Source organism: Dasypus novemcinctus, chromosome 16 (genome assembly GCF_030445035.2).
Source record: "Dasypus novemcinctus isolate mDasNov1 chromosome 16, mDasNov1.1.hap2, whole genome shotgun sequence".
Classification (NCBI taxonomy): Eukaryota; Metazoa; Chordata; class Mammalia; order Cingulata; family Dasypodidae; genus Dasypus; species Dasypus novemcinctus.
The window spans coordinates 62,167,062-62,181,466 of record NC_080688.1 but is presented as its reverse complement, the minus strand read 5'-3'; the positions used below and the strand labels follow the sequence as shown (position 1 = coordinate 62,181,466).

Below are 14,405 nucleotides of genomic sequence, written 5' to 3'. Positions count from 1 at the left end.
TTCCAGGGACTCATTCCTGGCTCAGAGCTGCTTGCCTTTTGCCCTCTACCCTGGAATGGTGCTAACTAGCTCTGGGAAGAGACGTCAGGGTCAAGCTCTGTGGCAAGTTTAAGGACAAAGTGAAAACTTCATAGTCCCCCAGTTAAAATGGACCAATGGTGCGGGTCAGTTTCCCCTCAGCAGTGTGAAGAAGCACACTCTAGAGCAGGAGTTATTAACACTTTTTTTTCCACGGACCCCTTTGCCAGTCAGGTGAAAACTACAGACACCTTCTCAGAATGTAGCAGTAGATAATTTTATATGACGCCCAACGTCGGCATGTTTTTAAATTACATTTTTGGATTATTCAAAATTACGTTTGACAATTTTTCCATAATTTTAATACCTGCTAACCTAACACGGTTCAACATCTATTCAAACGGTCATTTTTGGAAAACATTTAGAAATTCAAGTTTTCCCATGGCATCATAAAACCATCTCCACCATCCTTACTAACCTTTTTGCAGGCAGTCATCCACTGCACTCAGAACACGCTACGTCAAAATGAGAATCATACAAAGTCCACACTCTATTGTGTATTATTTAATAAATATATCACACCTGCACTAGCATGTCCCACAATAATCATGTTTTTTGAGTTTTCCATTCAAGCTTATGAGCCCCTTGGGGGTCCGTCGACCCCTGGTTAAGAACCCCTGCTCCAGAGGGCTGGAGGCTGGTCCTCTCAGGTGGGCTGCACCGGCTCCTTATCCTGCCTCTCGCTGGAAAGCGCATGCGTAAACCAGGCGGAGCGCTCAGCGGCGTCTTCCATGTGCCTCTAGTCCGCTGGTGCTTCCTTCCTGTTCTGCGGCTCATCAGTTTCATAATTTTAAACTCTTCCAAAGCTATCTGTGTTCTTCCTTCATACTATTGCGTTCATTTTGGTCACGTGAGCCTTGGAGGTAGTGTTTCAGAAACTTCCCCTTGCCTCCTGCTGAGACTTCTTCCCCTCGGCTGTGGCTTCCCTGGTCTGACACAATGTTATCTTCTTCACATCTGTAGAGCTCTGACTTGGCTTGCTGGTTCTGACACAATGTTATCTTCTTCACACCTGCAGAGCTCTGACATCCTCAGCACCGTGGGCTACGACAGCATCATCCAGCATCTGAACAATGGCCGCAAGAACTGCAAAGAGTTTGAAGACTTTTTAAAAGAAAGGTACAAGGCTGTTCCTTCTCTGAAGATCTACTATAGCCTGTTTAGTGATACCCAAGAAGAAGATGATATCCCAGTCTTAAAGGTCTTAGAAACCAGTATGGGAGATAAGATTTGTGAAAGAAACGGGAAACAAAGTGTAATTAAATATTATATTGCCTGGTGCGCATTTACACTGAGAGGCCTCAGGGAAAAAGGGAGATTGTGGAGGCTTGGCGAAAAAAAAAAAAAAAAGGAACAACGTTATCATAGGGGAGGAGATCCTAGAGGTGGCCCTCAGAGGGTGGGGTGGATTTGGTAGTTGGAGTGTACAGCAAGCATAAAGGTGGGACTGAGTGTGGCTGGTGTCAGGGGAAGGAGGCAGAGCCTGATACAGAGACGACTGAGGGGGTGGGAGACATGGGGGCAAATCAGAGAGTGCTCCAGAGGGCAGCAGAGCTTGTGGTCCCCTGGGAGACTGGCATGGTTTTGAGGATTTTCTTTTTTTTTAAAAAAACTAATAATATATATTTAAAATTCTATACTTAATGGTAAAAGTTAGTTTTGCGATAAATACTGCATTTCTCAGTGATTCTGCAGGAATGAGTGCTTTAGGAGGATTTGGGGCAAAGATGAGGGTTCTTGCCAAGACCCACATTAATGAACAGGTTCTATTTGGAAGGTCATGAGGGAAGGCGTCAGAACTTGGAGACACAGATACCAATGTGTTTTCAATAAAGTCTCCTTATTTTCTACTTGAGAGAACAGTAGGCAGTGATCAAACTTACCCACCCTGGTTGCCTGGCCCTAGATGGCAAGGACTCTTTCCCTGAACTGTTTCAAAGGTCAGAGGGGAACTGGAGCACTGCCCACTGTGTGTCCTAGGAGGGGTGGACAGAGAGGGGCTTGTCCACTCTTAGGCTTCATGGAACTGGGCACTGCTGCTCCTTTGAGGGACCAGCCTTCCTCTTTTATACCCAAGGTGGTTAACAGTGATGATATCCAGTTACAACTTTCCCTTCTTTTTAAAGGCGTTGGTGGAGGGCTTCCATCTTTCTTCAACAGAGCTGTTACAAAGTAGCAAGCAAATAAGAGTCTGATGACAATGCAGGACATAGAAATTGTAGAATATTCATTGCTTTTTGTTCCTCCTCTGGTCTATGGCTTTTATAAATTTTGTCCTGGTATTAAAATGGCCTTGCCATACACTCACAGATGAAGAAGGCATTTGTTGTTGGCTGTGGGTTTGGCTGCCCAGGCAGGACCATCCAAGGGTCCTCTGGCACAGTGAGGTTTGGTGGTCTAAAGCAGTGGTGTCCACAATTTTTTTTTTTTTTTTTGAGGTGCCAGGGGAGGGAGAATGAACCTGGGACCTTGTGTGTTGGAAGCTGGTGCTCAACCACTGAGCCACATTGGATTCCCTGTGTTGGTTTTTTCATTTGTTTTGCTTGTTGCTTGTTTTTGTTTTTTCAGGAGGCACTGGGATTTGAACCCGGGACCTCTTGTGTGAGAGGCAGGAATTCGACTGCTTGAGCCACTTCCACTCCCTCCACATGTTTTTCAATGTGACCCTCAGTACATAAAACCAAAGTTTAATAAAATATTACTACGCTATTATTTTATTCAACTCTATTTAATGTTTTTAATGCTAGTCATAACCCATTGAATTGACTAGGGTTCACAAAGGAGTCATGACACAGTTTTGAAAAGCACTAGTCCAAATAGAACCCAAAAGCTAAGATTTTGCTTTTCAAAATTTTGACACATACACACACACACACAGGAACAACAGGAACAAACAAAACACGGGGAAGAGGGAAATATGTGCAAAATGTAAATGATTAAATATTTATACTCTATTTCTAGTATATAGTCTTTTTCTCTATGCAAAAGAAGGTGTTCCATGTTGTTGAACTTTGGAAAAGAAGGACGAAAAAAGATGTCAAATAAAAAACAGCAAAAGAACCAGAACCTATATAACCCAAGGACAGATAGACAAAGCCAATCCAAAATCTGGGTAACTGATCCCAAGTAGAAAATTCACCAAAGCAGACAGTAAAATCATCTGAGATATGATATAGGACATTTTTTTGTGTGTAAAGAACTAAATAGATCCAAGGGGCACACTCTAAACCAGGAAACATTGATACATGATACTTACCAATTATTATTACAAAAAAGTCCACCTTAATATACATCCTGGCTATGTTACTGGATTAAAGAAAGAATTCTCCAAGTATTCAGGAAGAAAAAACCAAGTTTCCTACACAGGGCTGGGCAGGAGAAAATTGGTATGGCCCCATTGAGTTGCTTCTCAACGACGGCAGAAACCAATGGAACAGATTCAGGAGTGATCTAAGGGAAAGTTCAAGAGCATCCATTCTACCAGCGAGGTTGTCATTCAAATATAGAGGCCAGAGTTAAATGGTCTCAAATACGAAAGAACTCAAGAACTACTGACAGTCCCCCATCCCCTGAACCATTTTGGCAAAAGACTACTAGATGACAGAATTTAGACACACACACACACAAATCAAAATTAAAATCAAGGAAGTGGGTGTAGCTCAGTAGTTGAATACCTGCTTCCCATGTACTAGGTCCTGCGTTCAATCCCCAGTACCTCCTAAAAACAAAACAGATGAAAAAAACAACTCTCATTGGGAAGAGGATGTAGCTCAGTGGTGGAGCACCTGCTTCCCATGTAGGATGTCCTTCGTTCAATTCCTGGTAACTCCTGGGAAAAAAAATCATCGGGTTGGACTGGTGATGAGCATCAAATCCATTTTAATAAAGAATTAAGACTAAGTGCTCACTTCGGCAGCATGTATACTAAAATTGGAATGATACAGAGAAGATTAGCATGGTACCTGCACAAGGATGACACACAAATTCGTTAAATATTCCATGTTTTTATTATTCCAGTAATGGAAGAACTTGTAACATTGATATAAAGACAATGATCACCAGAGGTACTGAGGGGCAAGAAATGGAAGGACAAGTGTAACGGGACATTTTTGGGGCATTGGAATTGTTCTGGATGACCTTGCAATGGCAGATATAGGCCATTAAACATTTTGTCAAAACCTATAGAATTGTGCAGTGCAAAGTGTAAACCGTAATATAAACTATAGCCTATGGTTAGTAGCAATGCTTCAATATGTGTTTATCAATTGTTACAAATGTATCACACTAATGAAAGATTGTTAATGGGAAAAAGTGTATGGGGGAAGGGCGTGAAGTATATGGGACTCCCCTATATATTCAATGTAACATTTATAATCTCTAAAGCTTCTTTAAAAAATAATAAAAGAAAAAAGAAAAAAATAAAATTAACATTGATGTAACTTTCCTAAAATAAAGTACACCTGTTTTAAATATTAAAAAAAAAAAACTTAATAACTAGGGGGAGTATGATTGGAGAACAGGATGTATTATAACCTTGTCCAAATGTAGTAAAACCAAAACCACTAAACAGTAAGGGGGGGAAAATCTCAAAAGCAGCCAGAAAAAAAGAATTGTTACCCAGTAAAATAACCTGACAAGAATAAGGGTGAAGTAAAAATGTTTTCAGATAAAAACTGAAAGGGTTTAGAACCAACAATCCCCTCTAAAGGAACTTCTAAAATATGTATCTCAGAAAGGAAAATAATCCCAGAAGGAAAATGAGATGCAAAGACATAATGAACAAAGAAATTGGCAAACATGTAAGTAAATCTTTAAAACACTGTCTAAATAAGATAATTGTTTTTAAGAGAATTTGTTAGAAATAGAAATGAAGTAAAAATCATGTAAACAGCAATATCTGGGAAGAGGTGGAAGTGCAGCAGTGCTGGTCATCTCATCCTTCGCAGCATGCTGCCAGTCATCTAAGACTGAAACAAGGTGTCATGGTATATTAATGTCTCAACTGCCTTAATAATTTTTATAAACTTTTCATAACCGCAGAAGGATTTTTCAGGAACCAATTTTTCCCTGTGTCAAAGAAGTAATTATTTGAAATTCAGCAATTCCTTCAATTTCATTTTGGATACCTTTTTTTCTGTGAAACTAGAATAAACTCAGATATAATAATTTTTATTTTTAAAATGCATGTAGAGTATGGTCTCATTCTTTAAAAATTACTTATGTCTTATCCATCCGTCCGTCTACATGCGTAAGGAAATGTCCATTAAGATTATTACCAAATGTTAATACTAATTATTTTTAGGTGGTGAAACTATGGATGGTTTGTTGCTTTCTTTGTACTTTTCTTTTTGCTCACTTAAAAAAAAATAGGCATGTATTATTTTAATAAAATGGATAAAATCATCACTTAGGGAAGACAAATGACAGAATGTGAGAGACTTTTGTAATATGTTAGAATAAATATTTATATCCATAATATATAGCAATTCCTACCAAATATTAGGAAAAAGACAAAGCAGTTAAGAAATTGGGACAGATATGGATAGGTAACACAAAGGGAGAAATACAAATGTATAATAAACATAAAATAGTGTGCGGGAAGCAGACTTGGCCCAGTGGATAGGGCGTCCGTCTACCACATGGGAGGTCCATGGTTCAAACCCTGGGCCTCCTTGATTCTTGTGGAGCTGGCCCATGCGCAGTGCTGATGCACGCAAGGAGTGCGCCCTATAAGGAGAGCTGCCCAGCGCAAAAGCATGTTCAGCCTGCCCAAGAAAGGCGCCGCACACACAGAGAGCTGACATAACAAGATGATGCAACAACAAAAAAAGAAACTTAGATTTCCGTGCCGCTGACCACAACAGAAGTGGACAAAGAAGACGCAGCAAATAGACACAGAGAACGACAACTGGGGTGGGGGGAAAGGGGAGAAAAATAAATAAATCTTTAAAAAAAAAATAGTGCGCAACTTCATTAGAAATCAGGGAAATGTAAATAAAAATGAGAGATCTTTTTTTAAAACTCTCCAGACTGGTAACAATAAAAAAGATTATTACTATCTTGTGTGGGGAAACGACTTGGCCCAGTGCTTAGGGCGTCCGTCTACCACATGGGAGGTCCGCGGTTCAAACCCCGGGCCTCCTTGACCCGTGTGGAGCTGGCCCATGCGCAGTGCTGATGCGTGCAAGGAGTGCCCTGCACGCAGGGGTGTCCCCCGCGTAGGGGAGCCCCATGCGCAAGGAATGCGCCCCGTAAGGAGAGCCGCCCAGTGCGAAAGAAAGTGCAGCCTGCCCAGGAATGGCACCACCCACACTTCCTGTGCTGCTGACGACAACAGAAGCGGACAAAGAAACAAGACGCAGCAAATAGACACAGAGAACAGACAACCGGGGGAGGGGGCGGAATTAAATAAAAATAAATAAATCTTTAAAAAAAAAAAAATCTTGTGTGGATGAGAATTTCTGGGAATGGGATTTCCTATACTGGTGGGAGTATACATTGACAAGGCTTTTTTGGAGAGCAATTTGGCACTATTTTTCATAATTTGAAGTGCACATCCCTTTGGTCTAGTAAATCCACTTTCTCAGAACTCTTTCCTAAAGAAACACTCTCAGAGATGCCCATGGATATATATATATACATATTTATTTAGCTTTTTTAAAGGAAGTGAAAAGTCAGAAACAAATAGGAGACCCTGTATTGTAGAAATCTCCATATTAGGAACATGGTGGATCTATATGTACTGATAAGGAAAATTCTATATGGCATATTACTAGGTGAAAATATCACAGCAAATAGTAGAATGATAAAAAATTATGTATATTTGTACATACATATTTATTTATTATGTATATTTGTACATACAAATATATTGTACATACAATATATTTGTACATACATAACGTGAGATATGTATATGTAAATACTGAGAAAAAGGACTGAAAAAAAAATATACCAGACTTAACAGTGGCTGCCCCTGGGGAGAGAAGTGGGATTAGGGAATGGTGTGAAGGGGACTTTCATGTCTTATTCTGTATAATACTTTTATTTATGTTATTTGAATCTTTTGCAGTGAGGATGTCTTCATTTATTACTTGTATAATTTTTTAAAACTTAAAGAAGATGGGATAGATGAGCCTAAAGCCCCTTAACTTAATTGTATGGATAGATAAAACTGAGACTGGGATAAAAAGGAGAGATGGTAATAGAGAGCATGGAGGGGGAGGGTGGTTTTTGGTGCTTTCAACTCATGAAACATGGAGTGACCATCAAATGTTTTTGTGAGACCCATCAACTGCAGTTTATATTCTGAAATGCCGCTCTCTGCTCTAGTTTAGTTATGTATTTGAACTCACAGTGAGTGAAGAACTCTAGAAGATGGTAAATGGGCATGCTTAGAGAAGATAGGAGAAGGACTGGGTCTCATGGGAACAGCATTTTACAAAAATATCTCTTACACTGATTTGTTTTTCATCTTTGGGCAATAGCTTTCCAAAATTAGTCTGTAATGCACTAACTTGTGATGGTCAGTTTTGCTGCTATGAACCGCTAGCTGGAGAATACCACCTTGTAGATGAAGTCCTTCTGGTTGTTCTGCAATTCTTCTCAGTTATGCAGACGGAGTTCCTTATTTTAGAGAATGGCATTACAGCTGAGCTTCTGCTGTTGAAGGTACAGTTTTGCCTTCAAGGGAGTGCCGTGTGTGTCTTAACTATGAGTCAGCACTGAGAAAGACCCACAACGTTCTCTTCTGTTCCCCTAGGGCTGCTATCGAAGAGAGATACGGCAAAGATCTGCTCAGCCTCTCTAGAAAGAAGCCATGTGGACAGTCTGAAATCAAGTAGGTGCTGTGTTTCTTTCTGGTTTCCAGGCTGGCTGATATAAATCACTTCAGCAGACAGAATTGGCCAGTAGGATGTTTGTTTGTTTTTTCCCCCTTTGTTTCCAATTGTAAAAAATATAGAAAAGAGAACAGAGACTAAAAATAAGCTATAAAGCCACAGTCCATTATTCTTTTTGAACATTTCCTTGAAGTCCTTTTCTATGCATACATTTTCAGAGGTAGGATTATATTATATACAATTTTATACTAGAAGTCTAGTGGAGGGGCTTCCATTGACTGTGTGTGTGAGAGATACTACAATGTGTTAACTACATAGAGATCTTTGTGATAACTCTGAGAGACCGCACTATTTTATATTCTCACCACAATTACTTATTTTTCAGTCATTCATTGAATACTGTGAGGCTACAGCCATGGCCTGGACATGGCACCTTACTTCAGGAACACACTCCCTCAAATGCAGGGCTGGCTTCATGGGAAGTATTTATAACTGGTATTTAGAGTGAGAAGGGCTTCATACATGGTTTAATTTTCTGCTGTCACTGTTTCAAGATTCTTAATCATTTATATGAAAAAGGGCCCCGCATTTTCATTTTGCACCAGACCCTGCAAATTCTGTGGCCAGTCCGGTTCCTATGGGAGTTTCTAGAATCATTCTCCAACATAAAAGCACGTTGAGTGAGATTTGGGTGCAGTAGTTCAGGCCCTCTCTGCAGACCCAGTCTCACCACAACTCATCCTTGGCTGTGCTGTAGAGGTCTGTGTCACCTCAAGAGATCCTCAGGGTAAACAGGACGTCACCTCCCCTCTTCCCTTCTCTCGCTTATACTGCAACACACACGTACATGCCAGACTGCAAAGAAAGATAGATACTAGAATACTGAGAAGGAAGAAAACATTGGGAAATATTTAAAATATTTATATAAGCTTAAAAAAAAGTTGTTACCTTCAGATATAGGACTGTACAAGGACAATATGTTTATTGTTTGGTTATATTTATTTTTGAAGTTTTAAATGAAAAACCTAAGAACACACAGAAAAGTAAAATGCCTAATATAATGAAGAGCTCTCTATATCCCTCCTCTAGATTTAACAGTTATTTACATTTGCCATATTTGCTTAACATTTTTTTCTGTTTTGTTTTTTCTCTAATATATTTTCTGTAAAAGTGTTTATATTGTTTCTAGTATAATTTAATATAATTTATATTGTGTTTAGTAAACATACACACAAGAAAAAGAGTAGTACAATGAGCTCCTCTATACCCACTGCTCCTGTATATCCAAATATCCGAAGAATGAATTTTCTGGCTTTCATATTCAAACTAGGATCCAAATCAGGTCCACATATTACATTTGGTTATTGTACCAGTCATAACACCTCTATCACAAACCATTCCAAACAATCATTTTATTATGGTCATGGATCTGTGGGTCAGGAATTTGAACAAGGGAAAGCTTGTCTTCGTGCCGCAGGTCAGCTCAGCTGGGAAGACAGGAAGGGTGGGGGCTGAACTCATCTGGAGTCTTCTACACACACACACGTCTGCAGCCTGGGGCTGGAATAGAGGCACGTGGTCTCTGCATGCGCTAGGGCTTCTCACAGCAAGGCAGCTGAGGAATGAGAGGAAATATTCCAAGAGGGAGCCTCCAGAGAGCCGAGCTTTTCGAGAGAGCCAGATGGAAGTTGCCTGGCCTTTAATGATCAGTTCAGAAGTCACATAGCATCACTCCTGCCATACTCCACTGGCTAAAGCCAAGTTCACCTGGATTTTAGGGGAGGGAACATAGACTCTACCTCATCCCAGCCTACACAATGGAAGGAATGTTAAGCATTTGAGCCAATCAGTTGTCCTGAAAAGGTCTCATATTTTTAAATTTTCGATCGATTTTTTTGTGGGTTGTTTTAACTTGTTCCTCCAGTCTTGTTTCCTGTAATCTAGAAGTTGGCTTGATTAAAGTTAAGCATTTGCGGCTAGAAATCTTCCTAGATAGCTGTCTTAATCTAGGTTACCTTCACAGGAGAGCCTGAGACAAGGACTTGGGTGCAGGTGGTTGATTTGGGAGGTGATTCCATGATGCATAAGTGCAGGGGTGGGAAGAGTGAGACAGGAAAGGGCTTGTACTTCTAGGTGGAGAAACCTTTCTCACTTTGGAGAATGTACTGTTGCTGCATGTAGATGAGGTGTGATAGCGCTTTCTACCAGAGATTCTCTGCAGTCAGGCGGGCAGAGGCATGAGACTAGGGGCAGCATGAGTGTCTGTCGGAGCAATGATGTGCGCTTCCTATTATGCATTATGTCATGAGGTACAGAGTGCCTGGTTGTCCTACTCTTAGAGATCATGAAGTTACACTCTCCATCCATTATAAAGTTATTCCCCCTCTCCCCCAACAACCAGCTAGTGAGATAATATTTTGGCAGCATGCAACTAACTGTCCAGGTTCCCACTAGCTCTTCACATTCATTGATGATCTTTGCCTGAATCAGCTATTTCATTAGATTTACAAAATGATGAGTTTTCTACATCTGGCATTTCTTCTTCATTTAATAGCTGAGTTCTTCCTATAAAGAAGAGCTTTCTCTTATCAACCAATAATTCCTATATTGGGAGGGCAGATCAGTGCTTAATTCCATCCTTTTAAATACCATGTTAAAAGTAAGGCATTGGGAAGTAGATGTGACTCAAGTGATTGAGCTCCTACCTACCACATGGGAGGTTCCGGGTTCGGTTTCCAGGGGTTTCTGGAGAAGATGAGCAATACAGCAACTGGCAGGACAGGCTGGTGCAGCAAGCTGATGCAACAAGAGACACAAAGAAGAAACAATGAGATAAACAACAAAGCAGGGAGCAGAGGTGGCTCAAGTGATTGAGCGCCTTTCTCCCGCATGGGAGGTTTCAGGTTTGGTTCTCAGTGCCTCCTAAAGAGAAGATGAGCAGACACAGAGAGCACACAGCAAGTGGACACAGCAGACAGTGAGCACAAACAGTGAGGGGGGAAATAAAGAAATAAAATCTTAAAAAAAAAAAAAGTAATGGTTACCATTCATGATAACAAGTGAAAGTTGTTTTTTGTTCGTTTTGTTTCACTTTCTCTATTTTAAGTGTTATTATACATTCATAGATTTTTATTTTTTTACCCCAAATTGCCCTAACTTTGGCCAGTGGGAGATACTAAAACTGACTCCTTTGTCTTTTGACCTGATCCTGTTAACCTTTGAGCGTTTTCTTGCTTTCTACCATAAGATGTCTCAGACTGTTTCTATGTTTCCTGCCTGAGACCCAGAATCAGCCATTTTTCCAAGAATACCTAGTTCATTTTAGTGATTAATTGTATTCAGAGACAAAACTTTTAGGTCTGGGGTGGGTCATTGCATTAGGTTGTTTCAGGTGACAGATTTTAAATGCTTGAGTCATATTGATATTTGGAATTCTAATTTAATTTTATAGAGTTTTACTTAACTTTTTTTATTTTATATTTGTATTTCTTTCCTTTTGTACCGAAAGTCTGATTCCTGACAATATTAGCCTAACTCTCTGCTTTATATGACAATATATATTAAGAAGTTTCAAAGTAACAATTGCTAACAATAAAACTTTGAATGAAGTTTTAAGATTTCTTGGTAGTTTCCTTTGACCTTAGGATATATTCTACTAAACATCCTGTATCTTAAAGTCAAAATACTTCTTTTCTCTGTGACTATGTAATCAGTTTCCTATATTGTTAGGTTTATTTCAGTTTATTTAACATTGTAGGGATTGTTTTCTTTTTCCTGTTTGGTTTAATTTTATTTTTGAATATGTAAAACATTAACATGTTCAAATGTCAAAACTGCATAAATAGAGATAATTTTCACATCATTTAAGGCAGATTTAGATAATTTCATTGTTAGTTGATGAAAAATGTTTATAAAGTCTAAGATATTTGGGAAGATATCCAAAACTCTTTGAGGTGATGTGATGGAAAATAGCCATATTATCTCACATAGTGTTTTTTTTTGTAAAAGGTATTTATCAGAATGAATCTGATTAAAAAATCTCTTATATTCTTATATATATGTTTAGGAGATTCATAGAGAGATTCTAACATTATTTTCTCTTCCTAGATAAAAGCCAGTCAGTTTTCCTTCTAAGAATGTACCTCAGAGAGGAAGTTACAATAGGATATGAGATCTGGGACTGTGTTTTCAAGGCTTGAAGTGAAAGGATATTTAAATGACTTCTATTTTTGACACTTCAAGGCCATCTTTAGTACAAGGCCCGAGGTGAGAGTGATGACTTTGTTTACCAATATAGGATTCTTCACCTCATTGGCCAGTTTGAGAGGCTTGGGTCTCTGATGGGACCAAAGTGCTTATTAAAAGGGTGGTAGAGGGAAGCCAATGTGGCTCAGTCGTTGAGTGCTGAGACTTCCCACGTAGGAGATCCAGAGGTCCAGGGTTCAATCCTCCACACCTGGTACCTCAAACAAAAAAAAAAGAGTAGTAGAATTTATATTTTTTGCCTACAGTTAAGGCAGAACACCAGGGAGAAGAGCGTTTGAAAGTTGCTAGGCCATCATCCCCAAGGCTCAGTTTCTGTTCCTGGATTGTCATCATGTTTTAAATATGGGAAATGTCAATAAAGTGATGACATGAGAAGAACAAAGCTAATGACGAACTAAAGGCAGATGGGATTATTCTTTTAGTCAATCCATCACTTGGGGTGTGGGGGGTGCGGATTTCAGATGCTGAACAGACCATTTATCTGCGGGGCTGGCTTTTGAACCCCACAACTCTCTATAGGGCTATGCTACTGTATCCACCTTTCTTTCTCACTAATTCCAGTAATAAGTCTCCTCTTCAGTGAGGCTCATTCATCTTCTGGGCTGTTGGTGCATTTGTTTGGATATGAACACTTGTGCTCCTTGAAATTGTATCATAGGAGAAGTAATGTGGATGGAGAATGTGCATTTATGTTTTTCTGCTTGATGCATTTGTAATAAGTGGTAGAAATATTTGTGTGAGTAAAGGCAGGGAGAAATAAGAACCTTTTTTTTTTTGGAATAAATAGAGTGGTAAAAGTGAGATAGGTAAAAGAAGGGGCCAACTGAAAATTAAAAAGACTTTTACTTTCCAAAATAGCAAAAGTTGCCATATATACATATACATACATGTATGCAAAATGATTCATGAGCCTATGCTGCTGTGGCCAGGGGACTGTGAATACACAAAGTTCCATTCCTACTGGAATGGCTGGAGTGAGCCCAGTGTGGTCAGCCTCCATGAAGGGAGCAAAGATTAAGAAAATTTCCAGGACCAAGTCACTTCAAAGGAAGGTTTAGTTAAAGAATTGTAGGCTGGGAGAGAACAAGACCATGGGCAAGGGGAAGTGGGGAAATAGGCAAAGGAGGAGAGGAAGGAGAGATTGAGAGAAGGTATGAAAAATAAAAGTCATAGTCTTCCATGCCCGCAGTGTGGCAGACTGGATATTAGGAAAACCTTCCTACTGTAGAGCTCTTAAAAATGCAAGTTAAAAATATATTTTAATAGTTAAAAATACATGCATGGCTCTGCTATCAAGAAAGTAAGGAAAATCCTCAGAGATAAAAGATAGAAGTGTTCACTTAGCTCTCTGGATTCATACTTTTTATCTCTTCATTCGCAAATAAAGCCTGGATCCCTGAATGGAAATAACTTCTTAGTTAAAGGCTAAACAAGAAAAAAACATTCAAAAAAAAGATATCAAAGAACCATACTTCCCTCAGCCTTGGCTATGAACAGTAGGGGGCATCTCCTAAAAATTTGTGATTACAAGCTTGTTCTATTAAAGATTTAGAGCTTAAATTTACCACATTTCCTCAGAGTGGTCTGAAGAATCTTAGGCTAAAATTTAGTTTAAAATGGTCCTGGGTGGTGGGATCTCTCCTTAACCGGAATAAGTAATGACAGAACCTTTCTAAAGAAAAGAATAAGCATGAGCTTATAATAACCAATACGCAAACGCACAAAATAAGTTACTGTGAGTAAGAGTCAGCAGAAGCAATAAATAACAGAAATAGACATGCAAAGATTTTAGATACTGGAATTGATAGATCCAAAATGTGAGTATTTGTAATATTTTTAAAGAAAAGTGAATTAAAAGGTGGCTGTCAGAAGTGTCCAAGAAGTTTTGAAAGAGAACCAAATAGAACTTTTAGAAATGAAATATAAAATACTTAAAATAAAAAATCCAATAGACATTAAGAAAGAAATTAAACACAACTGAAGAGGGAATTAGAAAACTAGAAAACTAGAAATGAAGAAATCACCCAGAATTCATTATAGAAAAAAAAAAAAAAGAGGAAAGGAAAATTGAGACATGAAGGATAGAATGGGAAGGTCTAATATATATCTAATCAGAGTTCTAGAAACGATACCAGACAATAAAGAGAGAGAGAAAAAAATTGAAGCTATAGAGATTGAGAAATTTTCAGTATTGATGGAAGCCATAAAGCTTTGGATTCA

The 14,405-nt window shown here is 39.0% G+C and overlaps 1 protein-coding gene and 1 non-coding gene across 3 annotated transcripts in view; both read left to right on the top strand.

Moving 5' to 3' along the window:
- Window positions 1-14,405, top strand: part of PSTPIP2 (proline-serine-threonine phosphatase interacting protein 2) — a 77,816-nt gene that overhangs the window by 23,536 nt on the left and 39,875 nt on the right. For both annotated transcript variants that reach the window (XR_009180963.1, XM_004484699.5), the window contains exons 2-3: window positions 1,097-1,197; window positions 7,841-7,918. Coding sequence is in view for 1 of the 2 variants with exons in the window: in XM_004484699.5 (XP_004484756.1) it covers window positions 1,097-1,197; window positions 7,841-7,918 (179 nt within the window). In the remaining variant the exon portion in view is untranslated. The remainder of the gene's footprint in view (window positions 1-1,096; window positions 1,198-7,840; window positions 7,919-14,405) is intronic.
- Window positions 3,979-4,085, top strand: LOC111762220 (U6 spliceosomal RNA). Its single transcript, XR_002795388.1, has one exon. It is a non-coding gene; the product is annotated as a U6 spliceosomal RNA (small nuclear RNA).